Consider the following 26,238-nt stretch of genomic DNA (forward strand, 5'->3'; position numbering starts at 1 on the left):
GAGTTGTAAACAATTGACTAATTATTTCAACAAATCGTTCATTTTGCCAGTTTCATCACCCCCCCAGTTCCTTCTTTACCCTCAACCGCAACCAATGAACTCATTTCAGAACAGCTCTGCCCGGACAATCTGCACGGCGGTTGGTGCTGAGGGTAAAGAAGGACGTTTGTATGTACCCGCAGAGTGGCTCTGCAGCTACGAGGCCTGCATTTGACACTCCACGTCATGGTATCACATCCAGTCTGGGAATAAACGGGCCCCCCCCTCTCCTCCTGTTCTCCTCGTCCCCGGGGGCCTCGGTGCGGGCGCTGGGCGTCAGGCTGGGCTGGGGGCGCTGCTCGCAGGTGGCCTGGGGATGGGTGTGCCACGTCCCGTCCCGGTAGGTGCAGTAGCAGACTGTCTGCTCGTCGATGATCACGCGCTCCCCCGCAGGGATCACCCTGTTCCCAGCAAAGCAGTTGGGACCTAGAGGATAGGGCAGACAGATCGGGGGGGCTCACACAGAGTGTTTCCTTTTGAAGCAGTATTTTGCGGCCTGTTGGGCAAACACAAGCCAAACCTGTTTTTGGGATTATGTCAGAGCTTCATGAAAGAGCGTTCTAGAAGAGTCTTACTCACTTTTCTCTGAAATGAAAAGTTCAATATTTTTGGAAATAACATTTATTTGCTTTCTTGTTAGATGAGACGATATCACTCATGTGTTTATATGATAAATGTAGTGACACCTTTCGCCTATCAATCAGGGGCACCTGGTTGCTGATGGTGAGAATGTTTCGCTGTGTGTAGAAGACATGTCCACGCCACTGCTCTATCCAAAATAATCACGGTTTTACAATGGTTCTTTGCCAGACTAATTCTTGGCCAGGGGCAGTTGCCAGACAACCAACAGCTATGTTAGCATTTAGCTCAAAGCATTGCTGTGCTTAAGTACAGCCTCGCATAGCCGACAGGGAAGGTTATGGACGATGTGGTGAACATAGTGGAGCATTTATCAGCTAAAGAGGCAGAGAGAGCTGGTAGAGACCAAAACCAGAGCTGGCAGAAACAACATGAGCGATATACACTCACCAGCCACTTTATTAGGTACACCTTGCTAGTATCGGGTTGGACCCCCTTTTGCCTTCAGAACTGCTTTAATCCTTCGTGGCATAGATTAAACAAGGTACTGGAAACATTCCTCAGAGAGTTTGGTCCATATTGACATGATAGCATCACGCAGTTACTGCAGATTTGTCGGCTGCACATCCATGATGCGATTCTCCCGTTCCACCACATCCCAAAGATGCTCTATTGGATTGATAACTGGTGACTGTGGAGGCCATCTGAATACAGTGAACTCATTGTCATGTTCAAGAAACCAATCTAAGATGATTCGAGCTTTATGACATAGTGCGTTATCCTGCTGGAAGCAGCCATCAACGGGTTTGACGTGTTGTGCATTCAGTGATGCTCTTCTGCATACCTCAGTTGTAACAATTGGTTATTTGAGTTACTGTTGCCCCCTCCTTGAACCGCCACCTTATTGTGGTGGAGGGGTTTGAGTACTCGAATGATCCTAGGAGCTATGTTGTCCGGGGATTATTGCCCCTGGTAGGGTCTCCCAAGGCAAACAGGTCCTAGGTGACGGGTCAGTCCTGGTCGTGGAACACTGGACCAGCTCTATACCCTCCGCAGGGTGCTCGAGGGTTCATGGGAGTTTGCCCAACCAGTCCACATGTGTTTTGTGGATTTGGAGAAGGCATTCGACCGTGTCCCTCGTGGCATTCTGTGGGGGGTGCTTCGGGAGTATGGAGTCCGGGGCCCTCTACTACGGGCCGTCCGGTCTCTGTATGACCGGAGCAGGAGCTTGGTTCGCATTGCCGGCAGTAAGTCAGACCTGTTCCCAGGTCTGGCAGGGCTGCCCTTTGTCACCGGTTCTGTTCATTATTTTTATGGACAGAATTTCTAGGCGCAGCCAAGGGCCGGAGGGAGTCTGGTTTGGGGACCACAGGATTTCATCTCTGCTTTTTGCGGATGATGTTGTCCTGTTGGCTTCTTCGAACCAGGACCTCCAGCATGTGTTGGGGCGGTTTGCAGCCGAGTGCCAAGTCCGAGGCCATGGTTCTCGACCGGAAAAGGGTGGCTTGCCCTCTCCGGGTTGGAGGAGAGATCCTGCCTCAAGTGGAGGAGTTTAAGTACCTTGGGGACTTGTTCACGAGTGAGGGAAGGATGGAACGTGAGATTGACAGGCGGATTGGTGCGGCAGCTGCAGTAATGCGGTCGTTGTACCGGTCCGTCGTGGTGAAGAAGGAGCTGAGCCGAAAGGCAAAGCTCTCTATTTACCAGTCAATCTACGTTCCTACCCTCACCTATGGTCATGAACTTTGGGTCATGACCGAAAGAACGAGATCTTGGATACAAGCGGCTGAAATGAGTTTCCTCCGCAGAGTGGCGGGGTGCTCCCTTAGAGACAGGGTGAGGAGCTCTGTCACTCGGGAGGAGCTCAGAGTAGAGCCGCTGCTCCTCCACGTCGAGAGGAGCCAGCTGAGGTGGCTCGGGCATCTTTACCGGATGCCTCCTGGACGCCTTCCTGGGAGGGTGTTCCGGGCATGTCACACCGGGAAGAGGCCCCGGGGAAGACCCAGGACACGCTGGAGGGACTATGTCAGCTGGAGGACGTGTCTGGGGAGAGTAAAGTCTGGGCATCCCTGCTTAGACTGCTGCCCCCGCGACCCGGCCCCGGATAAGCGGAAGACAATGGATGGATGGATGGAGTTACTGTTGCCTTTCTATCAGCTCGAACCAGTCTGGCCATTCTCCTCTGACCTCTGGCATCAACGAGGCATTTTCACCCACAGAACAGCTGCTCACTAGATATTTTCTCTTTTTCGGACCATTCTCTGTAAACCCTAGAGATGGTTGTGTGTGAATATCCCAGTAGATCAGCAGTTTCTGAAATACTCAGACCAGCCCGTCTGGCACCAACAACCATGCCATGTTCAAAGTCACCTAAATCACCTTTCTTCCCCATTCTGATGCTTGGTTTGAACTGCAGCAGATCGTCTTAACCATGTCTACATGCCTAAATTGGCATTTGCTGCCATGTGATTGGCTGATTAGAAATTTGTGTTAACGAGCAGTGGGACAGGTGTACCTAATAAAGTGGCCAGTGAGTGTTGTATGTATGTATGTAAGATATGTACGATAAAATTAAACTGTCTCCTCTCCTAAAAACCCTTCCTCCAAATGCTATTTCTTTTTCCCTTCAACATGTGCTGCCATTGTATAACATGGCATCTCCAGTGAAGCAGTTAGATGTTGTTTGGGCTGGACATACTGAATACCATGCAAGCAAAAAATGTAAACAGCCTGCCTTTGATATCATTTACATCCCTCGTTCACAGATGGAGGTTCCTTTATTTGGCAGCTACCTGTGAAACAATTACCGACGCCAGCAGCAGGAGGACAGGAAGTACAGTTCATCCGATGCCAGATCCAACCGTGTTCGATAAAACACAGCTGACGTGAGGGAATTTGGCAGCAGTGGGAAGAAGAAAAAAAAAGCAAATAAAAAACAGTGACGCAACAAATCAAACCATCTGTCCCACTGTCTGTCCAGCAGAGGAGCAGTAAAAATAGAGACTACAACTTAACTACGACTGCCACACAGCAGCGAGGTTAGCCGATCGCATGCTCGTGTGCTTTTCTTTTTTATAGGTGGGCATGACGCAGCTTTGTTTTGCTACTTTATTCTACAAAATGCAAAATGCAAAAAAAAAAAATCGATACATAATAAACATAACACAGGAGTTTTTATTATCCCTGCTGCTTTTCCTGTGTGAGACACACACACACACACACACACACACACACACACAAATCCCACCAGTGTTAGAAAGGGACTTAAGTGCCAGTGGCCGTGAAAGCATACATGACATAACAGGGGTGGCTGCGTAAGCTGCAGGGTGTGTGAGGTGACGTAACCGGCGCCGCTTCTGAGAGCTGCAGGAAGAACACACATCGTCACAGCGGCAGCCTGCTAATAATGTGTACAACGCATGCAGGGGTCATGAGTGTGTGTGTGTGTGTCACTCACTCCCCTCTGTGCTGTCACGTGGGTGACTCGTCCACATGAATGAAGCTGCTGCCAGCTGAAAGGCTGTGAGCGGGAAACCCGTAATTCAGGCCATTAGATTTCAAGCTGGTTGTACATTATGTATGAAAGGTATAACAGCACTGCAAGATGGATATTTCATGAGCCAGAGTTGTTTGATTGTATCCATTTTCAAAGGTGGACAGCAGCACCTGAAGTACTGAAGCTGAGAAAAAAGAGTTTAAAGTTTCTGAGGTGGCTGGTAAACTGTATAACACAGAGAATATTCCCATATAACCCGGTTAAAGAAGACAGATACTGCGCTCTGTTGGATATTCTTCACAGGGGGCGAAATGAAAATAAACTTTATTCTTCAGTGTAATACATTTGCAATATGCAGCCTAAATACGTATTTAAATTAGCTTATCCTTACCAAATCACGTGAGATCCAATGGTCAGAAGCCAAGACGGCAGCTACTGAGATCTGCTAAGCTAGTTAGCTTTAGAGGGAGGGTTTTTCTGCATCCTGACTGCATTCAGCTACTCACTTTGTCATGTTAAATGACAAACTGAATTGCTCAGGAGTCAGTTCATCATTTGCTTTTGACGTAGCTAATGCTAAGAGTGTGCTGATGCTAAGGGAATGTCACCAGCTAGCTTTCACTTGACATAGCGCTTTTAGCTAATGCTAAGAGTGTGCTGATGTTAAGGGAATGTCACCAGCTAGCTCTCACTTGACACAGTTCTCTTAGCTAATGCTAAGAGTGTGCTGATGCTAAGGGAACGTCACCAGCTAGCTTTCACTTGACATAGTTCTCTTAGCTAATGCTAAGAGTGTGTTGATGCTAAGGGAATATCGCCAGCTAGCTTTCACTTGACAAAGTCCTCTTCGTTAATGCTAAGAGTGTGCTAATGCTAAGAGAATGTCAACAGCTAGCTTTCACTTGACACAGCTCTCTTAGCTTATACTAAGAGTGTGCTGATGCTAAGGGAGCGTCACCAGCTAGCTCTCACTTGACATAGCTCTCTTAGCTATGCTAAGAGTGTGCTGACGCTAAGGGAATGTCACCAGCTAGCTCTCACTTGACATAGCTCTCTTAGCTAATGCTAAGAGTGTGCTGATGCTTTAGGGAATGTCACCAGCTAGCTCTCACTTGACATAGCTCTCTTAGCTAATGCTAAGAGTGTGCTGATGCTAAGGGAACGTCATCACCTAGCTCCCACTTGACATAGTTCTCTTAGCTAATGCTAAGAGTGTGTTGATGCTAAGGGAATATCGCCAGCTAGCTTTCACTTGACAAAGTCCTCTTAGTTAATGCTAAGAGTGTGCTAATGCTAAGAGAATGTCAACAGCTAGCTTTCACTTGACACAGCTCTCTTAGCTTATGCTAAGAGTGTGCTGATGCTAAGGGAACGTCACCAGCTAGCTCTCACTTGACATAGCTCTCTTAGCTAATGCTAAGAGTGTGCTGACGCTAAGAGAACGTCACCAGCTAGCTTTCACTTGACACAGTTCTCTTAGCTAATGCTACGAGTGTGCTGATGTTAAGGGAATGTCACCAGCTAGCTTTCACTTGACATAGTGCTCTGGCTTCAGCTGTCTAGGGCGGCTGCAGTTCTCGAGTCCACGCGGTGCATTTACTGCAGCATGTAGCAACACAAAGCTAGAATGCAGAAACTACACAGCCAGAGAGCAGCTACTGCAGTTTAGACCTCAGTCATTTCCTAAAGAGCAGCTAGCCACTCAAACAAACCTTAATCAAACAGGAGGAAATAGTGCTTTTGTTGGGAGCTATATTTAGCTGCGGATAAATCCACATTTGATGCTATAGTGAGTATTTGAGGTGGCAGGACTCTTTGTTGGGTTGCATCAAAATAAACTACAGGGTGTGTGTGTCAAATCAAAGTGCTTTATCCCCTTTTTTTTTAGAATGGGCATGCTCAGTATTTTCATGGCATCACAGTACAGCTATTATACACAGTAGTTTGATTTCCATGTGGCTGAAAAATATGGCTTGAGAATGGTGAACGCTGTAGCCTTTTCCTCCATGGACAATGAAATTAGTTTTAGAGATATTGTGTCATGGATCTGGATATGTCATTGAGTGCTGAAGTGGCAGAGAGAAAGCACATGACTGGAAACCCAGCACTGACTGAGCCTTACCGGTCTTACAGATGGGGCAGCAGTGGTTGGGTTCATACGTGGGGTTGACGCAGTGAGGGGCGGGGCAGTCCGAAATGCTGCAGTACACCTCCCTGTTTGCCTCGCAGCGGCATCGCTCACACCTGGACAACTGGAAAACACGGACAGTTTCAGTTACTGACTTCAAGCTTTTAACCGCCGGTATTGCCTCACTAATTGTGACCATCACAGTAACCAAATGACACCAGGGCAGAGATGACTGAGCGTCACAGAGGACACAGCTAAGCCTTCGCACCGCGTGCACATGTGCACATGTCTTTGTGTGTGGCCGTCGGTGTCCGACAGCCACACACAAAGACAGCTGACCTGCTTCCAGTGTTAATGGACTGGTTGGATGCACTTTGTCTAATACACCATCTGTTACATAAAGCACAGTCAATACCCGTCCTCCCACTGCTCAGTCCCCGCTGAGCACATGGCTGCATGGCAGTATGGAAGCTGCTTGTTGACAACAGCGACAAATAAGACGGCCGTGCTTTTTATTATTAAGGTTAAACATCTTATAACTCACAAACACTCATTCACATTTAGCACGGCCCCGACCGATCACTCTGAGGGCAGTCAACATCCTGAGTACAGCAAACATCACATCTGTCAGACAGGGTCTTGAGTGACGGTTACACCTGGATATAGTGACCTGAATCTGGGCTCTACATGAGGTAGCCCTGATCAGCCTTTTTGCATCCATGGAAACGACCCATGGCCTGGAATGGTGCTCCCTCTTTGGCAGGGCTGCAGTTCAGGCCTAGACGCTCTGGGAATAAACAGGGTTTAGACAATTAGATTCTTCTGGTCCTGTTGGTGTGAGCCACCCTATTTAAATCATAGTAACGGTCAGAGTGAAGAGAAATGATGAGAGAATGAGCCGGAGGTTGAGCCCGCTTTTACAGTGTAGGAAGTTCTGCCTCCTGGGGTCATGGCCATGAATTTATTTACATAATGTCTCAAGAATAGGCAGAATGAAAACTATCATTCTACAACCCCAATTTAAAAAAAAAAAAGTCAGGGCGCTGTGTAAAACATAAATAAAACAGAGTGTGATCATTCGCCGATCCTTTTTGAAATATAATCAATTGAAAACAGGACAATACATTTAATGTTTCACCTCATCAGCTTCACTGATTTTTGTAAATATCTGCTCATTCTGAGTTTGATGCAGCAACACGTTTCAAACAAGTTGGGACAGGAGCAACTAAAGACTGGGAAAGCTCCAAAAACACCTGTTTGGATCATTCCACAGGTAAACAGGTTGATTGGTAACAGGTGATAGTATCATGATTGGGTATGAAAGGAGCATCCTGGAAAGGCTCAGTCGTTCACAAGCGAGGATGGAGCGAGGTTCACCACTTTGTGATCACATGATTGGATAAAGGAGGTTAATACATGGACACTTCATAAAACTGTTGTACAGAGTCCCAACTTTTTTAGAATCAGGGTTGTAAAGTCCAATATTCACTCAACTTTTAGCTCTGTTTTGGTTTCCACCAACAAATATCTGGCGCTTTAGCTGCTAAATGCGTGTTCACCAGCAGTCTGCAGTGTGCCGTTCGCTATGGGTTTATCATGACAAATGACTCCTTTCACATTATTGTCATTTGCTTTGTTGTTAATAAAGAAACTTTGACTCATGCTACATACATTCTCTTTGTCTTGTTAATCCAGCAACTACTCTGCAACCCCACCATTACAAAAACGCCAATTTCACAATGTATCATCAATTTCACATGTCATAGGTGTTCCACAAAATATACATAGATACATGAGTTCATGTATTATTACCTCATCCTGTAGCCTGTCTCAATAGGATCTTTATTATCTTTGTTGATATTTTGCATAGACAATATGATAAACATTCCTTCACAAAACTCTTGAAATATTATACTACCACACCAACCCTGGAGCTCCTGTCCAGCCTGGCTGGTTTATAGGCAAACTATAGTGAAGCTGCATGTGCAGTCAGCAGCGTGCGCCATGCAGGGGGTGAGCAGAAATGTGCATCATCACATGCATTTGGAGCTGGGTGGACTGGATGGGACGGGGGAGTAGAAGTTTGGATCTTTCTCACCCTGAATTCTTCTAGGAGCCGGTACGTTTTGCCCCCGTAGACACAGACCCTGGACATAGCCTCGCACACCGGACAGCATTCCTTATATCTGATCCGCGTGCACCGCGGATGGATGCGTGGACACTTGGGTCGGACGCACACGGGACCGTCCACGGTGCACGTGCACGGACACGCCGTGGGGCTCGGGTAGTAAACCTCTCCGATGCCGTAAACAAACCCGTGGTCGTCGATGCACCACTTGCCCCGGTAGTCCCCGAACTCGTAGTCCAAGTCGCTTTTGGAGGAGTACTCCGCCGCCACCGCGAGCTCCGCGACGCGCCCCGGACCGCGAGGCAGCAGCAGCAGCAGCAGCAGCAGGACGGGCGCCGCGGAGAGGCGGCGGAGCGCGCGGTGCCGCTGGCTCATGGTGACCGACACTGACCATCTGACGCGCGCCGGTGAGCCTCTCCTCCCACCGTCACGGGCGCCGGTGACGCCGATACATGCGCGTCAGTCCCGAGTGCCGCTGAAATGCCGCCCGGGACTTCATGCGTGCGTGCGTGTGTGTGTGCGCGCGCGCGGCGTCGGCCAGGTGTCACCTCTTCAGTTAATCTACATGGCAGTATGACTTTAGAGACAAAAAAAAAAAGAAACTGAAGAGCTCAAAACTGTGAAGAAAATGGTTTTAGTTTATTAATTAAACTGAAATATAAGATATAAACTCACCGGCCACTTTATTAGGTACACCTTGCTAGTACCGGGTTTTGCCTTCAGAACTGCTTTAATCCTTCGTGGCATAGATTAAACAAGGTACTGGAAACATTCCTCAGAAAGTTTGGTCCATATTGACTTGATAGCATCACACAGTTGCTGCAGATTTGTCGGCTGCACATCCACGATGTGAATCTCCCGTTCCACCACATCCCAAAGATGCTCTTTTGGATTGATATCTGGTGACTGTGGAGGCCATCTGACTACAGTGAACTCATTGTCATGTTCAAGAAACCAATCTGAGATGATTCGAGCTTTATGACATGGTGCGTTATCCTGCTGAAGGAAGCCATCAGAAGATGGGTACACTGTGGTCATAAAGGGATGGACATGGTCAGCAACAATACTCAGGTAGGCTGTGGCATTGAAACGATGCTCAATTGGTACTAAGGGGACCAAAGTGTGCCAAGAAAATATCCCCCACACCATTACACCACCACCACCAGCCTGAACCATTAATACAAGGCAGGATGGATCCATGCTTTCATGTTGTCAACGCCAAATTCTGACCCTACCATCTGAATGTTGCAGCAGAAATCGAGACTCATCAGACCAGGCAACATTTTTCCAATTTTGTATTGTCCAATTTTGGTGAGCCTGTGCCAATTGTAGCCTCAGTTTCCTGTTCTTAGCTGACAGGAGTGGCACGCGGTGTGGTCTTCTGCTGCTGTAGCCCATTTGCCTCAAGGTTCGACAGAGATGCTCTTCTGCATACCTCAGTTGTAACGAGTGGTTATTTGAGTTACTGTTGCCTTTCTATCAGCTCGAACCTGTCTGGCCATTCTCCTCTGACCTCTGGCATCAACGAGGCATTTTTACCTACAGAACTGCCGCTCACTAGATATTTTCTCTTTTTCGGACCATTCTCTGTAAACCCTAGAGATGGTTGTGCGTGAAAATCCCAGTAGATCAGCAGTTTCTGAAATACTCAGACCAGCCCGTCTGGCACCAATAACCATGCCACGTTCAAAGTCACTTAAATCACCTTTCTTCCCCATTCTGATGCTCGGTTTGAACTGCAGCAGATCGTCTCAACCATGTCTACATGCTGTAAATATTATTGAGTTGCTGCCATGATTGGCTGATTAGAAATTTGTGTTAACGAGCAGTTGGACAGGTGTACCTAATAAAGTGGCCGGTGAGTGTATAAGATAAGATATGAGCAGAAGTATCAGAGTGCATTAAAGGAGTGAAAAGGGATTCTGCTGGTGAAAAAGACTCAAAGGGCTTATGGAGACCACCCAAAATCAAACAAACAAAACAATACAATAATAATAAGAAAAACACTTTAGCACAACATACAAAGGAATATAGGCAGGTTATATATCGGTACGTTTGGTATGGAAGTGCTGGAAACAATGCAAGGTGAAAGTCATCTGGCTCAGCAGACAGTGTTTGTGAGAGAGGAGGGTGGTGTTGCAGTCCCCCACTGCCGAGCTCCCACGCCTCTCATGGAAGTTACTCTGAACGCTGGAAGATGCAGATGATTTACTTGTTTTTATTTGTGTGGATGAAGGAGGAGGGAAACAAAAGCTATGAAACGTCGGAAATGAAAACACTTGATCCATGCAGTGACGAATCCGCTTTGCAAAGAAAGGCTCTCAGGGAGGTTGGTGGAATAAGTGGCAGCTCAGACGCCACTGAGCTGATGCTAAATGACACTGAACTAATGCATGACAAGTCACTTTGAGATCAGTTAACACACAGCAGAAAATAATGGTTCTGCTCGATTCAGGTGTACCAGGACCCTGGAACTGCAGCAGCTAAATGGAATTCAGCCACCATTCACTGTATTAATCTTCCTGTCGCATGTCAGAATGTCTTCTGCGGGCCCAAACAAGATAAAACCAAAGGGTTAATCTTATTTCTTTGGTCCAATCAATTTAAACATTTTAACTTCTATATATTTTTTATGGTTCTGTGTACACTCCTACCTCAAGCACACACAAGTATCACTATCAAAGCCAACTGGGCAAAACTGTCCCACAGACCCTGGACCACTCTCAGGGTCTCTGTGTGAATAAAGAAGCTGCCAGTCTGCTGTGTGCTCAGTTCAGTAGCAACACACACTGCACAGAGGGTCGGGGTCAGTATCGGGGCCCAGCGACCTCTTTTTTGCCGGGTCCCCTCACAGGTGAGTCCTGGAGACATCTTTGGAAAGCAAAACCTGTTGTGCGTTCCATTTTGCCAAAAAGAGAAGTTTTGAGCTTATATGAGTTCAAGTAAAAGTCGAAGCAAATAAACAGCTGCCCAGGCTAAGTGACTAATGTGAGTGGAAGTGCATGAATGAAGTGAATGACGTGTGATGCATTTCCTGTGCTTCATGTTTGGGAGCCCCCTGGTGGCCAGGAGGCTCCGAGCAGAGGCTTTAGTCCTTGAACTTCATCCCATCCCCTTATTGTCGGGGGAAGATGAAAGAAATAAATGACTTGACTCTTTTTTTTTTTTTTCAAACAAAAGTATGAGGAAGCTGCATTTTACTGTGGTTTGGTAATTCTGTGGCTTATATATTTTTATTCCATTTAGCTCACATTTATCATATCAACGACATAATATTAGTGCATATTATATTTTCTCTGTCATTAATTTATGTACATTTGGACACACATGTATAATATCATTATTCATCTTTTAACTAGATTTTATCATGTTCTGGCATGGTTGATCAATCTTACCAGATACCAGGTAATTCTGTTTTGATAAATCCTTTTCTCTTATAACATTTCACTTTGTTATATCCCAAAAACAAAAAAATAGACTTTTATAGTAACTTGAGAAGGTGTTTTAACAGGAAAACTTCCATATTGGGTTAAGATGAATAGATCCAGAGACCGTGGCCGACACCGCATAGAAAAAGCTCCAATTGCTGGTTCTATGTTGTCATTTTATTTGCTGCTTGGGACACAGCCGGTAGAAGAACCATCTCTTCATTAGTGTGTCTGTAACTCTCAGGCAGGCAGGAGAATTAATAATTGTATTTTGTTAGTCAACTGCTGACCCTATTTTATTTTCACTTCATGTTTTTGGCAACATGTATTATTTGTTTGTGATAATTCTGGGTATGTCTAATGTTTAATCTCCACACTGCCCACATCATTTTTGTGGCTGAAACATCCATGGCGCTTCCACTCTGAATGACATGTGCTATATAAAGTTTTGCATGAAAACTAGGAAGACTAAAATATACCTAAGATTGTTGTAAAATGAAGCGAAAAGATTTCAAGGAAGAGGTCAAAGACTGAGAATCATTTTTATTTGGATAGTTAAGTTCAGACAGTATAAAAGAAAGATGCAAAAAACAGAGGCATATTACTAAAAACAGTCCAATTCAAGTAAGAAAACAGTCCTTTAAATGCACAAGTGACTGAGGTTAGGTTTGGATGAGGGTAGCGTGTGCATTTCTCTGCTGAAGTTAAATGCTTGTGGGGTCAATAAGAATATGCAGTCTAAAGGAGGAAAGTAGTCTTTAAAAAAAACAGCCTCAACTGGGAGAGAAGCTCTTACAGATTAAATGCTAACTGCGTGGGTGTCAGTTCTTCTACATAAATGTAATGAATACAGGGAACAAACATCCATGCCGACTTTTTACACCCGATGTCATTTCATCATCCACACATTTTAAAAAGCACCTTGGAGGCATGCCCGTCATTTCATTTTTTTGTTTCTTGCACACATACTGTGTGTGGTCCTACACTTCTTACGTTTCACATATCACTTAACGGCAGCCTCGAGTCTGCGACCGAGACTTCAGAAATTGTTCAAATGCTTGCAGGGTTATGGTAAGCATTTGGTAGAGCATGCACAATGTGGGTGCACTAATAATTAAAATGTGCCTTCATCCATGTTAACTAGAGACGAGGAAACAATCTGCACTATAACAAGACGTGTCATCCCCAGTCAAGTCAATCTGATTCAAGAGTACAGGTTTTTATAAGAAGGCTGATTTTGCTTATATGCATCTAAAAAGTTCCACTAGATCTCTAAAAACACAAAGCAGTATAACAGTAGTAGTTCTGGAAAACACACAAACTGATGAACTACAAAATTCTGAGGTTTTAAATGGGGGGTGGGTGGGTTGAGGTCCTTTCATGTGAGGTTGCCCTTTATCACCAGAACACACACTGAGCTTTCAGGCAAGTCATACTCTAAATATCAATTATGTAATGTACCCCTTGAGTTTGCAGCTGTGGTCTTATTAAGAAAAATATAAGGGCTGGTTTAAAGGTTTATACATCAAAACTGAGCAATATACAAGTATGTGTAACTCAAACAATTCAGCCACATCCAACAGTACAAAGTCTATACAGTGGGAGTTATCTGAGGTCTGCATTTGAACTATGTATGGAGATGAAAAGCAGCCGTCAGCATGCCTTCTCCACACCAGCAGCTCCTGAAATCAAGCTCTCCTGGTGTCAGAGACGAGTATTATGGAGAACCACAGACGTGACTGCTTGAAACACTAGCAATGTTGCAGCTGGTCCTTCACACGGCAGCACAGTGATGTAGAATTATAGCTTAAGCAATTAGTCAATTTAACGATGACTTGGCGGGCAGAAAAAGAATCTGCCACTGTTTTGATAATCGAATGCTTTCAGTTTTCAAGCCAAAATAGTGAAAACCATTGTTGTGGTGCTATGCATAATTACTTTTGACTTTTGGCCAACCCAAGCAGACATAAAACCTGGGTCAAAGGTCAGCTTTAAGGCTGTGAATGTGGAGCAGCCAACTGGAAATGTGTCTGAGGATTCATGGATGACTTTAGACAGTAAACTGTAACAGACAGCCTTGACAGTGATGTGACGCTGAGTTAAAACCTGTATTTGACATCCTAGCAGCCATTGGGAGTTATTGCTGAGCATTTGGCCTTTTACAGCCTCCAGGTGTCCTGTTTTAAGTGTTTATGTGGTTGTCTTATACTTGAAATCCAACACGTGACATGATCAGAAAAGAGGAGCGGTTTGTACAATGACTGGAGCACAAAGTGGCCAACTGCTTTACTCTTTGGTGACATTTCAATTCATTCGCTCTCATCGTCAAACCAGGCATGCCGAGTCAATTTAAAGGAAATGTACGCAAATTCCAGTGAAACCTAATCTGTGTTTGGTCCAGCTATATGAGGCTGGCTGATGAAACCCCTACACCACTCTTGTATGAAACACATATTAGCTATTTATTGACCATACTATTAGACCTTCAACCATTCAACACTTCTCATCCACAAAATCTGTTGTGATAGAGCCGCCACACCAGTCCTGCTGCACGACCACAGCGCCGCAGCTGCAGCCGGGGCGGGACTACAGGACAGCTGCAGCGCAGGGAGGACTTCTACAGCTACCACTGAGTATCTAGCTGACCATTACATATCATACTGTTGGCTGCCCTGGCTGGGGGGTAGTAGTGGTGGTGGTGGAGGGGCTGGTTCTTCTGAGGCAGGGGGAGGCGGAGGCGCTGCGGCCACATTGGGGTTAGCTGCACTGGAGTTGGCTTCCTGGGCTGCTGGGGGGTCGGGGGCCGCTGCTCCAGGAGTGCTGTCTGAGGAAGGAGGGGGCATGCTGCTGCTGTTGCTGTCATCACTGGGGGCACTGCTGCTAGGAGTGCTGCTCTCCCTGGGGGGCTCAGTAGGAGGGGTTGCTTTATCAGAGGCAGAAGAGGGGGGGTCAGATGGAGGAGGTGGAGCAGCCTGGCGGTCTGAGGGAGGCTCTGCAGGTGCCGCCTCATCTGGGGGGCAGGGTGAGGAACAGATTTGCTTTAGACCAAATGAATATCGGAGCATGATGGAAAAGCCCCTTAACAATGTTCTGGCATTATTTTACATTTTTAACAAATCCTGTGAAAAGTCCAAAACCAACAATGTGTTCGTCCATCTCATCAAAACTAACGACCGTCTGTGTGTGTGTGTTTTCATGATAATGAAGGAACATGTCATGCTCACTGACTGGTTTAAAGAGAGCCTCACAATTTTACACATGATTAATGTCCTCAAGTGATGTCACTTGAGTCAGGGTCGCTCAGGTCTGAGGCCTACAGGTTTGAAAATGAAGAAATCTGGAGGTGTGCAGTTAGACAGAAGTGAGGTTATCAGGCCTCTGCAGCCCACCCCTCATCTCTGCTTGAGACTAGCAGCTCAAGGCTAGATTAGCTGCTGCTAGCATAACACTTCCTGTCTGTGGTCAAGTTACAATGTGGGCAGTGTTTTAGCAAAGGACAATGTGTGGAAAGACAACAACAGGAGTGTAATGCTTAATTGGTGGAGTTTGTTTTTGGACATTGAGCTCTATGGAACAGATGAACAATCAGGCATTTGACAGAAAAACACAATGAGAAAAAGAAACATCACCGGTCATTATATAGAGATACCATAAAAAACTGCATTAAAACCATATTTGCCGAAATGTAGACATTGTCCTCTGTAATGAAAGTGTTTCAACAAGAACAAACTAAATGTTATGTACTGAAATCAATCTGCAGCGAGTATCTGTTTTGAATGTGTCACAACTGCAGCTATTATGAATACTGTCACAAGTAGCTCGTAACTGTTTGGACTGAGCTGACAGCTCATTCTGTTTTTGTTGCCAGAGGTTTCCTCCCATATTAAAGCTTCCCTGCCATCACCAACAGCTTCAGAAATGCAGTCAACACAGTGTTTTGACACGTGGTGTCAACCAGAAATCTAACGTAACAGTACATCCTATTTGTTTTTACGTTGTTTAACTTTTGGTTAAAAAAGGAGACATGTTATTTTTGCTATGTAGAAATGAAGAAAATAAGGCAACAAGCTGAACATTTTTCGTTGACTAAAGTGACTTAATTTTTTTTCTATGTTGCTTTCTTCATTATTACAACTACAAAGTGGATTTTTTTACTTCATGAGTGGAACCAGTTACTATAACTCTTTGTGCACAGCCCTTTTCTGATCATTTAAAAAGGTGCTTAACAAAATGAGTTTTAGACAGAAAACCATTTTATCAACACTAGGTACCTGTCTCCATTGGTGTGGGCTTGTCCTCCTCTTTGGTCCCTGAGGCGGGGGTAGCTGTGCTGCTAGCACTGGTGCTGCTCTGCTCTGCGGCTTTGTTTCCAGCAGCCTCCTGTTGTTGCTGCTGTTGAGCCTGCTGAGCAGCTTTCTCTGCCTGCTCGGCCGCTTCGCGCTCTCTCTCCTCCGCCCGGCGCTTGGCCGCCTCTTCGGCAGCAGCCATCTCTGCTGCTAACTTGTCCATGTCCACCTCCACCTTCTGACTGCACAGCTGGAGGCACAGGAAACACTTGTGAAACTACAGCTTCATCGGAACTCTTCACTTTCCATAACAAACGGAGGTTTAATTACATGACATGAATGTGTGCTTACACATTATTGCAAAAGGATTATTGAACATCATAACTTCTCACTCAGCTGTCTCTCTGTAAAAAGTAAAATACTGCTGTACCCGCTTGAGTTCAGTGTTGAACGAGTCAGTGGTCTCCAGGAAGCGTCTTTTCTTGTCTTGGTGGCGATCTTCAATCTGCAGAAGTTCTGCCTCCAGCTTTCTCTGAAACACACGCGAGACACAGGTGAAACGACTGAGTGTGTGTCTCTGAGGTTCATTAGTAACTGACACATGTTCACCACGTGCACAGGACAACACTCAACACGAGAGAATGTCCTTTCAACCTACCTGGTGCACCATGAGAGACTGGACCTGCCTCTTCAGGACCTGCATGCGGGCCGTGGTGACCACTGAGCGCACATCAGGCACCACAATCTCACTGAGGATGTCACTGATGAGCCGGTGGTTCCTCTGGAAGCGAGCTGCTGCTGTGTGCTTCACTGAAAAACCATCGTCGTAGTCTGGATGGAGGAAATACAGACCACCGTGAGGGAGGAGGGGAGCAGGTTAATTGCTTACATTTACATGTTTAATATGTCCATCCTGAAATTACCTTCAAAACATTTTATGTGTTTAAAGTGGAAAAACGAAAAGAAATCTAGCTACAAACAGTGCTTTCAGGGCTCTGTAGCAGCACACTCTCATTTTAATGCACTTGATTTCACTTCTATTCGTGGTTTTAAGCCATCATTAAACATCTTGACTGACAGACTCAATCCATATGTAATACACACCATCAGGGTCTTCAGCGGGCTGAATGCTCATGTATGGCTCTCCTTTGTCCATACGACTCTGCCTCTGCCTGCTCTCCTCCTCCATTGCAGCCTCGGCCCGGTTCTTCGCGTTGACGTAGGCAAGGTAGGCTGGTGAGTTGTGGTATGCTTTCAAAGAGTCGTTATACTCAATCTGAGAGGGAGAGAGAAGCAGATGACAAGATGAGCAAGATGATATGACTACCTGTCTGCTCCTTCATTGTAATGATTGCTTGTGTTAGATTTGTGAGCAGGTACAGGGATTTTGCTTCTCTCGTTGCCTTGAATTCAAAATAAGGGTTCACTGTTATTCAAGATAACCTAATGTAAGATTAACAAATTAATCCTCCAGTATATGCTGACAGACCCTCCACTGCGATTAGGTTTGGTGGTATGACAGTATATACCGTGCAATGGTAGAAACGTTTGGAGATTGGCAATACTGCTTCCACCACAGGAGCTATCCTTTAAGCTGTATTGACACACTGTCTCTCAGTGTGTGCACTGCTACCCTGCTACACAGTGAGAGTGGCTGTGTTGATGACATTGCAGAGTGTAGCGGCATCATACTCAGTGTACAGAGATAAATATTCTGCACGTAGTACTGTGCAGACCTGAACCAAAGCAGGAATTCGGACACTTCAGGTAGCTCACCTTCTCAGCTTCGTACTCGTTCAGGTAGTCCTGTTTCTCTTCATCAGTCAGGTCCCTCCACATCCCTCCAATAATCTTTCCAATCTCCCACAGCTTCAGGTCTGGGTTGGATGCCTTCACTTGGTCCCATACCTTGCATGTGCACACGCGTGCACACGCGCGCGCACACACACACACACACACACACACACACACACACACACACACACACACACACACACACACACACACACACACACACACACACACACACACACACACACACACACACACACACACACACACACAATTAACATATGGTCACTTCAGTGCAACTGCAGTTAATGGTAAGTTAGGTTACTAGAAGACTGTGAAGGAAATAAAGGTGGAAAAGTGAAAAGTAAAATGTTAGTGCTAAATTAACTATTTAACTAACTAATCTATTGGACAGAACTGTTAACTTGAAGGATAACTTTAGTTTTTTTACAACCTTGACCGTATTTCTAGCATTAAATTCGACCATTTACTCACCCAGACAACTTTGGTGGCATTTGGAGTCGTTTTGAAGAAATTAGCCCCAGAGGAGCGGCGCGTATATCCGTATAATGCGAGTACTCGGGGCATCCATGTGCAGCCTCTATATAACGCATAATCTGCGGCAAAACTCGTTCATATTCCAATATTTTGTTATGATATGCTGGTGCTATTCCCCTCTGAGCCGGTGGTCGGCTAGTTTAGCTGTAGTTTGGCACAGCTGTGGTTCGTTATTGTGTATTCGTAGCCGACCGCCGCAGAGTTAGCAGTGCTGTGGCTGGCTGCTCGCAGCGCGCCGCGTTCGGTAATGACATCATCCACGTCAGAGGTAGTTGTCTAGAGACGCTGGATATTGACAACATGCCACCACGGGCTCAGAGGGGAATAGCACCAGCATATCATAACAAAATGTTGGAATATGAATGAGTTTCGCTGCAGATTATGCCTTATATAGAGGCTGCGCATGGATGCCCCGAGCACTCGCATTATACGCGCCGCTCCTCTGGGGCTAATTTCTTCAAAACGACTCCAAATGCCACCAAAGTTGTCTGGGTGAGTAAATGGTCGTATTTAATGCTAGAAATAAGGTCCAGGTTGTAAAAAACGAAAGTTATCCTTTAAAGCACAATTATGGTGGCCTGGAGAGCTCAGAGCACTGCAACCTGAGAATATGTGCAAATATACAAGCAAATTGAGAAAACATCGCCAATTTGACAAGACATAGACACAGCATTTAGAAAAAGATACTGCACAGTGAAAAACACAACCAAACACAAGTGTTTCCAGGGGACACTAAAACATGATTAACATACCCAAACACGGCTGGGACACTTCTTGTCCCCCTAACACCCCGCCCAGCATGTCTGTCCCAGCCATGCTGATCACTTTTTAGCGTCCTCTGGAAACAGACTCTGTTGTGATATCTGCAGCACGTTTCCGTTTGGTTGTGCTTTGCAGTGTGTTTTCTGTGCGTGTGCTGGCGAATTAGTAGAGGTGTTTTTCTAATGTGCTTGTGTTTTGACTATTTGCATGCATTTTCATAAGCTGCTGTGCGTTGAGCTCTCAGGGCACCACATAAGGACCACCTGCATCAAGTGTTGCAAAAAGGATGGGATGGAATGAAAATATTTTTAAAGACAGAATCAGTTTTACGTTGAAGAGAATTTTTAGAGTAGATGTTGTCTTTATGAAGTATTCAATGTTAAAATTTCAGTTTGAGTAGAGAAGCAGCAAAGCAACAAGCACTGAAGGGGGGAAATGAAGGCAGGAGCAGATCATGCTTGCAGAAGGCAACTAAAAGAGATGCTGTAAATTCTCTTTATCATTGACAAACACTGGAGCTACTGTAAGTCAATGAGATAACGGAGTGGAGAGTCTCCGCTAGGTGGTTGAGGTGGTGGTGAAGGCGTCATGGCTTGGCTGTTTCCCACCCTAAAACCCCTGCAACTTTTCAGGGGATGGGAGGACAAGCAGTAAAAGCAGACACCGTGGATGGGTGTCTTACCTTCCTGCTTACCTTCCGGCTGTACCGCATGTAAGGCATCAGTGGCTTGTCTGGCGGTTTGGGGGGCTTTGGGACGGTGATGCCTGAGGAGTTCTGTGGAAAGAGAGAGAGAAGGGGACAAGAAGAGGAGAAAAGTGAATGAGGAGATAGAAGGGGTGTAGATAAAAGGGAAACAAACAAACAAAACTGACAGAAGTTTAGAAATAGCAAAACGGCCTCATCGTGGTGAGGCTTGTGTACAAGCAAAATAAGAGGTGTGCATGTAAAGATGACACTACAACTGTCCCTAAATGCTTGCTAACAGCTGGATAAATGCATTTATGGACGTAAAATGCTTGGTAATTCCCATTTTTAAGATAGCACACGAAACTAAAAAAGTGGAATTGTTCTATCTATGCATGTGCTCTTTGTGCACAGCATTACTTTCAGTGCAATGCCATTTATAGAAATGTGAAAAATTGCCATTCCCACATAATAGTCAATACAGAAAAAACATCAGGGGCAACATGTTTCTTTTTTGACCATCAAATGACAAAACAAATGGTTTTTTAGAAACATCTTAAAAACAGTAGAGGTGATCCTACTGAGGTCTGGGTGGTGGGTCTACAAAGAGGCCTGTTGTTTTCTATGTAACCCCACACACACCAGTGGAAGCTTTGCAAGTTAAAACAGAAATTGCCCGACTCCCCAGTAGTGACATGCATGAACTCTCCAGAAAAGGAAAGGTTTTACTAAATTTGATGCATTTTACAGGGAAATAGCAAAGTGATGACACGTCTGTCTTACCACCTGTCTGTGTTACCAACACAGGGCAGGGTTGGTCTTAAAAGATTGTGCATAGTGCTAAAATGGATTGGCTTGGTCATCTTAAAAAGAAAATGTGCTAAAAAGCATGAGCCATTTCTTTTATCCTGACAACCTTGTGTATTTTTGTCCTTAAATGTTGTTTGACCATGATATCTGGTGGGAAATTTGGCTTCAGTTTATAGAGAACATTAGTTATTCTCTGAAAGATTAACTTTGCACAAGAAAATGCAGAAACACTTTAACACAAGGGAGCCATTTTGCCCCTTGTGCCTTACAAGCAGAAACCACAAAAAGAAACATAAAATTCATGCATTCATCAACTGAAAGACAGGAAATGTAGAGCCTGATGTTACTTCCCTGTGTTCTCAAAGCTTTTCAGGGGAACAATAGATTGGTAAATCATCAATCACAAGGATTGATTATGTTTCCTCCAGTCATTCAGGAGTTTCCACAGTTGTTTTTGTTTGCTAACTGAATGAAGTAAAAAGGTTTGTTGGAACTGACAAAAAAGAAGAAGTCTCAATGAGTTACAATTATCGTGGCACTGAAAACATCGATAAAACAATAACTATAGTTGAATATTTTGTACGTTAGCTACTATACACAACAGACTTTTGAGTTTGTGTTGTTTAGTTGCAACATTAACGAATGGTCTCAATGACTAGAGGTCAAACTTATCAAACAGAACTATCTAAATCAACTGTGGCACACTTCACTACATGACTGGGGAAATGATGGTGACTGTTTCAAAAAGAAACTGTGGGAGCTGTAAATGATCTGCTTGTATAAAATTGAACAGAATGACTCCCTTTTCTTATCTAAAACCCAAATCAATATTTTATCATAAACATCTTCTCAAGCCCCGAATATTTCACTTGCCCTCTCCCTGTATACCTTTGTGGCGGGGAGACTCATAAAAAAGTGATACCAGGTCTTTTTGGCATGTTTTGGTTAAAAGTGTCACATTTCATTGAACTGTAACCATGCGCTGCACTCAGTAGCACAGTCTTCCATCACATGACCAGATCATTTTTCAGCATCCCATTAAAAACAGGAATTCACTATAATTACAACCCTCTGCATTCTCCCATCACACGTGCAAGCAACACTACTGCGTTAACACTAGAACACTGTCTGAGCTAAAGGACTACAGGCTTTCAATCAAAACTATATTACTGAAGTGAACATATTTTAGATATCTTAGATTTTTTGTTATATTTCAGTTAACCAGCAGAAAACAGGTTAAAGCAAACTACACAGCTTATAACCTGTTTGCATCTTCGGCTAGCTATCTGAGCATGGTTGAGAAGTTTTAATTAATCGATTTCCATTCGTCCTGGTTTAATGTGTCAGTTCATTTAATCAGAGTTCCACTACACTAAATTGTTGAAGGGTTTTCAACTATGCCTGTTTATGACATGCTAAAAGATTTGTTTCTATCTGCATGTGCTAAATACGGGCTGGGCAAATAACCTGTACAGTTCCATTTTATGCTCGTTATTTTATTTTTTTAGTATTTAATCACCGTGGAAAATTTCCACCTTCAGTATTCCCAGAATTTTGCAACCCTGTTATCACCATCATCAGCCTGTGTGTGCATTAGCTCCACTTTCTAATTTTTTTCTTATTCTCTTTTCTTTCCACATATCTGTGCTCCTATATTTAGCCCAAGACAGTTTCTACTACCCTCCCTCTTAACCTGCACCCATCCCCTTTCCTGTTTTGGTTTTTTCCAAATCCCTCCATCAATTCATTACCCTGCTGGAGCCTCCGGAGCTCCCTCCCAGCCGGAGGTTGTTGTAGGCCAGATGGCTGTAAGGGTTGTAGCCCACAAACCCTGGGGTGGAAGGCATTTGCTGATGGAAGACAAATGAGACAAAACACGAATGAGAAATGGCTCACAAACAAGAGGAGGAAGAGGGATAAACATAAATAAGTGAAAAGGGGGGAAAACATGAAAATATATGTATATTGTTTTGCTTGTTTTTTTTTTCATGATGTCATCATGCAAGGCAAAAAAAGGCAACTGGCCAGCAGGCTGGTATTCAGAATGAGTGCACAACATGTAAATGCTGCATGTAAACCAGGACCTTGCAACAATCTCAGACCATCCCCTATCAAGCACAAGTTGCATTTATTTAGCCATGTGACCACACCATTGCATTTCAACTTTACACAATGCTGTCCCCTGCTACTGAATGTAAGGAAATGAAAGGCATCAAACCAACCATGTTGATTGTATAATTACACATGTAAAATTTTCAAATTTGAAGTTGAAAAGCTCTTCTATCAGATTTCAAAGAAACTTGTTCCCCAGCAGCAATAATGCTCGGTAAAAGCACACAAGGAACATTGACCCCGTCTGTGCAAAACCTTCAATAAGTGGTGGTATGACAGGAAAAAGCTGGAGTGAGAGCGGTGATGGAGAGCTGAACAAAATAAGGCAACCTCTGTCTTCAGAGAGAGAGAGAGAGAGAGAGAGAGAGAAAGAGAGAGAGAGAGATAGAAAGAGAGAGAGAGAAATTAAATGAAAATGATATAAAATATGGAGAAAGAGGGAGGAAGCCAGCAAGAAAAAGATAAAAAGGAACCATAAAGAGAGTACAGCACTAACATGACCCTCTGGTCATGAGATAGTAAATTCTAAGACTGGAACTGAGAGATGGACACTTACTGTTGTGGGGGCAGGGGGAGGGGGAGGGGCATATGATGGTCGTTCTGTGCATCAAAGAAAAAAAACAAACATATTAGTCAAGTATTAAACCAACATACTCCACATGGTGTATGTATGTTAAGGCTATGGTTTATGTACATCTATGTTCAAGTATCTGTTCAGATATTTGTTCTTTTCCTTTATAATACTGTTATACAATGAACCCCAGCCACAAATGATTCAAGGAGCCCTGAATTGTACATCATTCTATAAATATTCTTTATCATTTTATTCATAAAAACATCAGTAATAATGTTGACAGTTTCTTTTATTGAAAATAATTCTACAGATACATAAGAAATCTAACATGTTTTTCTCATACTAATGTTTAATGTAAATACAATTATATCTTATCAACTCCAAACCTAATACTGCCAACTGACTCAGGGCGTCCCTAGAATATCAGTATCTTGTTGTTGTCCCAAACACAACCATCATGTCTGAAAAACGCTGTTATGGCAAGATGGGACGGAGATGTAAAGTGGATATTAAGCTATCACCCCCAGTACCCCAACAAAGATAGAATACTTTACCAATTAAATGTCCCTACAAAGACTTACAGATATTCACAGCATAGCAAGCCCTAAATCAAAGCTAACTTTGCCTCACTACTTCTATGTGTATGTATGACTAGTCTGCTTTGGTGAACAGGCAGACTCAAGTCTTTGAACATCGAAGACAAAACACAGATTAAGTATACCTGATTCCTTTAAAAGAAGTGGATTGGTGTATTCCCTAGACTAGATCCTGTACAAGAGTGGTCTCACCCCAGCCCATACATGTTTGATGATAGCCCTGATGCCATCACCCCTCTAGAGTTGTAAGTGTTTTCATTGCATTGTGTTCATTTTCTCACATGTCTTGGTTATGGGCGACTTCAGTGAAAGCAAAGGAAAAGTGTTTACCACTCATTGGTGGTCACTAACAAACCTATCCCATATGCTCCCTGCTCTAATAATAGCAACACCACCACCACCACCATTTTAAAAAAGGGGGTGATATTTCGTTTTGACAATCAATAATAATGTTTACTTACTTGACATCGTGGCTGGAGACTGGGCTAAGGAGAGCAGGCTATTTCCATAGTGATTAACCTGGATCAGAAAGCAGAACAAAAAATATGTTAATGAAAAACCCCTCTACACAAATTGGCTCATCTGCAATCACTCTGCTACTGCAATCAGTTGTTTGGTAGACAAATATCGAAAAAACGCCGGTAAATGACTGAAAATGGCTAACGCCGACAAAGACTGATGACAACAATGGCTGACGGGCTTAAGAAGCTAGCTGGCTAACGTTAACGTTACCCAGTCTGGCCTTCTAGCCAAATCTACTAATGCAAATAGACCACTTAATAATGATGCCGACATATATACCTCAATGGATTTCGAAGCCAAATAGTTCTAAAAGCCAGCAAACGTAAAAACGTTTCTGCAAATGGCTTCGCACTCCTGAAGTATGCAACGCTTGTTTGAATAAACCTTGCTGCTGTGGCTAGGCTAACGTTAACGGACAACACAAGCTCCCGCTACCTCCTAGCACGTGAGGGTAATGAGCTAACATTACCAACTACATTAGCTTAGGGTAAAATGAAAATATTTTATGCAGTTTTTCCACCGTATGTACAAATTCGTAAAAATGTCACACTTTCGGATAATTTAGCTGTAAACAACGTCAACATACTCAGCCAGTCGTCCTTTGTTCCCTCTGTGGGGCCGCTTGTTCCGCCTTTCGCACTCAGACCGGAAGCGTAATTTTTGATCTTCTGGTCGACGGAAATGACCTTTTCAAAATAAAAGCTCTGTTACTACAAATACTAAGCCGCTGGACAGTTGCTTCAATCAGCAGTATGCCTCAATAGAATAACGCCCGGTTCTTAAATACGCAATGTTCCCAAATGAGGAACATTTTTAAAGAGAATTGTATTTGTTGAGAGTTGAGTTTGTGTAATCAATGACCAGTTTTAGGGCATATAAGGTCATATTCACAGGCAATGACCAGTTATTATCCCGCAGAAATATGCACGGAAGAAATGCTCTTCTCACCATTGACACAAACAGCTATTCAAAACCCAGAACTGCAAACATTGGATTTTACAAGGAAAAACACGGTCCCACACTAGCTACCAGTGTCTCAGTCAGAATCTATCTGATCTGACAATGGGAGCTTTGGTAAATGCATGTGTTGTTCAGACAAAGCCAGGCATACAGCACGAAATACACATTTAAGCAAATGTCATTAAAAGTGTGCTAACTGATTTTCATTCCATACAGCTTCATTATATATCCTCCTTGAAATTGCACCTTGCTGACGACAAGCAAAATCAGTTTCTTTTACAGATAGTTTGACAAAAGGTTAAGGGTATGAAGAGCTCCTGCTTATGCCGTGATAGGTAATAAAAATGGACATTATTTTTTGTAGACTAAAGAGTATGCTTAGGTGATCACTTTTAGCGGAAGTTAGAAATTTAGATGCACCTTGGCCAAACACATTTAAACTCAATGCACAAAAGTGCTTAAAAAATGAGTTTTAATGGCTTGGAACTAAATGCATTTAAACTTCAGACTTCAGCTGTAGGTGACACGTGGAGATGGCAAAGCAGAGTCTCTTGTTGCTTTCCTCGTTTTTTTCTAAGAATTTGTGTATGCAAAGATCTCTACCAATTTGTAAGATTTGCAAAACTTAAATTTGCAAACTATTTCCTTTTCCACGAGTCTGGTCTTCCTTTGGAAAGAAAATCCTGATTTCTGATTATCATGCTTTCAATAAGCCTTAAACATTTTCTCTCCCTGATGTGATAAGTTTACAACAATTATTATGTGTTACACGACACTGGACCTT

At 44.0% G+C, this 26,238-nt stretch overlaps 2 protein-coding genes across 2 annotated transcripts; both read right to left on the bottom strand.

Moving 5' to 3' along the window:
* Positions 1 to 223: 223 nt before the first annotated feature.
* si:dkey-283b1.7 (von Willebrand factor C domain-containing protein 2-like) lies at positions 224 to 8,745 on the bottom strand. Its single transcript, XM_041956456.1, has 3 exons — positions 8,341 to 8,745; positions 6,237 to 6,366; positions 224 to 465 (listed from the first exon to the last, which is right to left on the bottom strand). Exons 1-3 carry the CDS (start codon positions 8,743 to 8,745, stop codon positions 224 to 226), a joined length of 777 nt encoding a protein of 258 aa, XP_041812390.1.
* Positions 8,746 to 12,321: 3,576 nt separating this feature from the next.
* LOC121620416 (SWI/SNF-related matrix-associated actin-dependent regulator of chromatin subfamily E member 1-like) lies at positions 12,322 to 25,157 on the bottom strand. Its single transcript, XM_041956455.1, has 11 exons — positions 25,081 to 25,157; positions 24,434 to 24,491; positions 23,359 to 23,402; positions 22,442 to 22,540; positions 19,878 to 19,970; positions 17,861 to 17,992; positions 17,189 to 17,360; positions 16,743 to 16,915; positions 16,515 to 16,616; positions 16,070 to 16,334; positions 12,322 to 14,808 (listed from the first exon to the last, which is right to left on the bottom strand). The coding sequence occupies exons 2-11, from the start codon at positions 24,438 to 24,440 to the stop codon at positions 14,447 to 14,449; spliced, it is 1,449 nt and encodes a 482-aa protein (XP_041812389.1). The 5' UTR covers positions 24,441 to 24,491; positions 25,081 to 25,157; the 3' UTR covers positions 12,322 to 14,446.
* Between the last annotated feature and the right edge of the window lie 1,081 nt (positions 25,158 to 26,238).

The sequence above is a fragment of the Chelmon rostratus genome, chromosome 17 (genome assembly GCF_017976325.1).
Source record: "Chelmon rostratus isolate fCheRos1 chromosome 17, fCheRos1.pri, whole genome shotgun sequence".
NCBI lineage: Eukaryota > Metazoa > Chordata > Actinopteri > Chaetodontiformes > Chaetodontidae > Chelmon > Chelmon rostratus.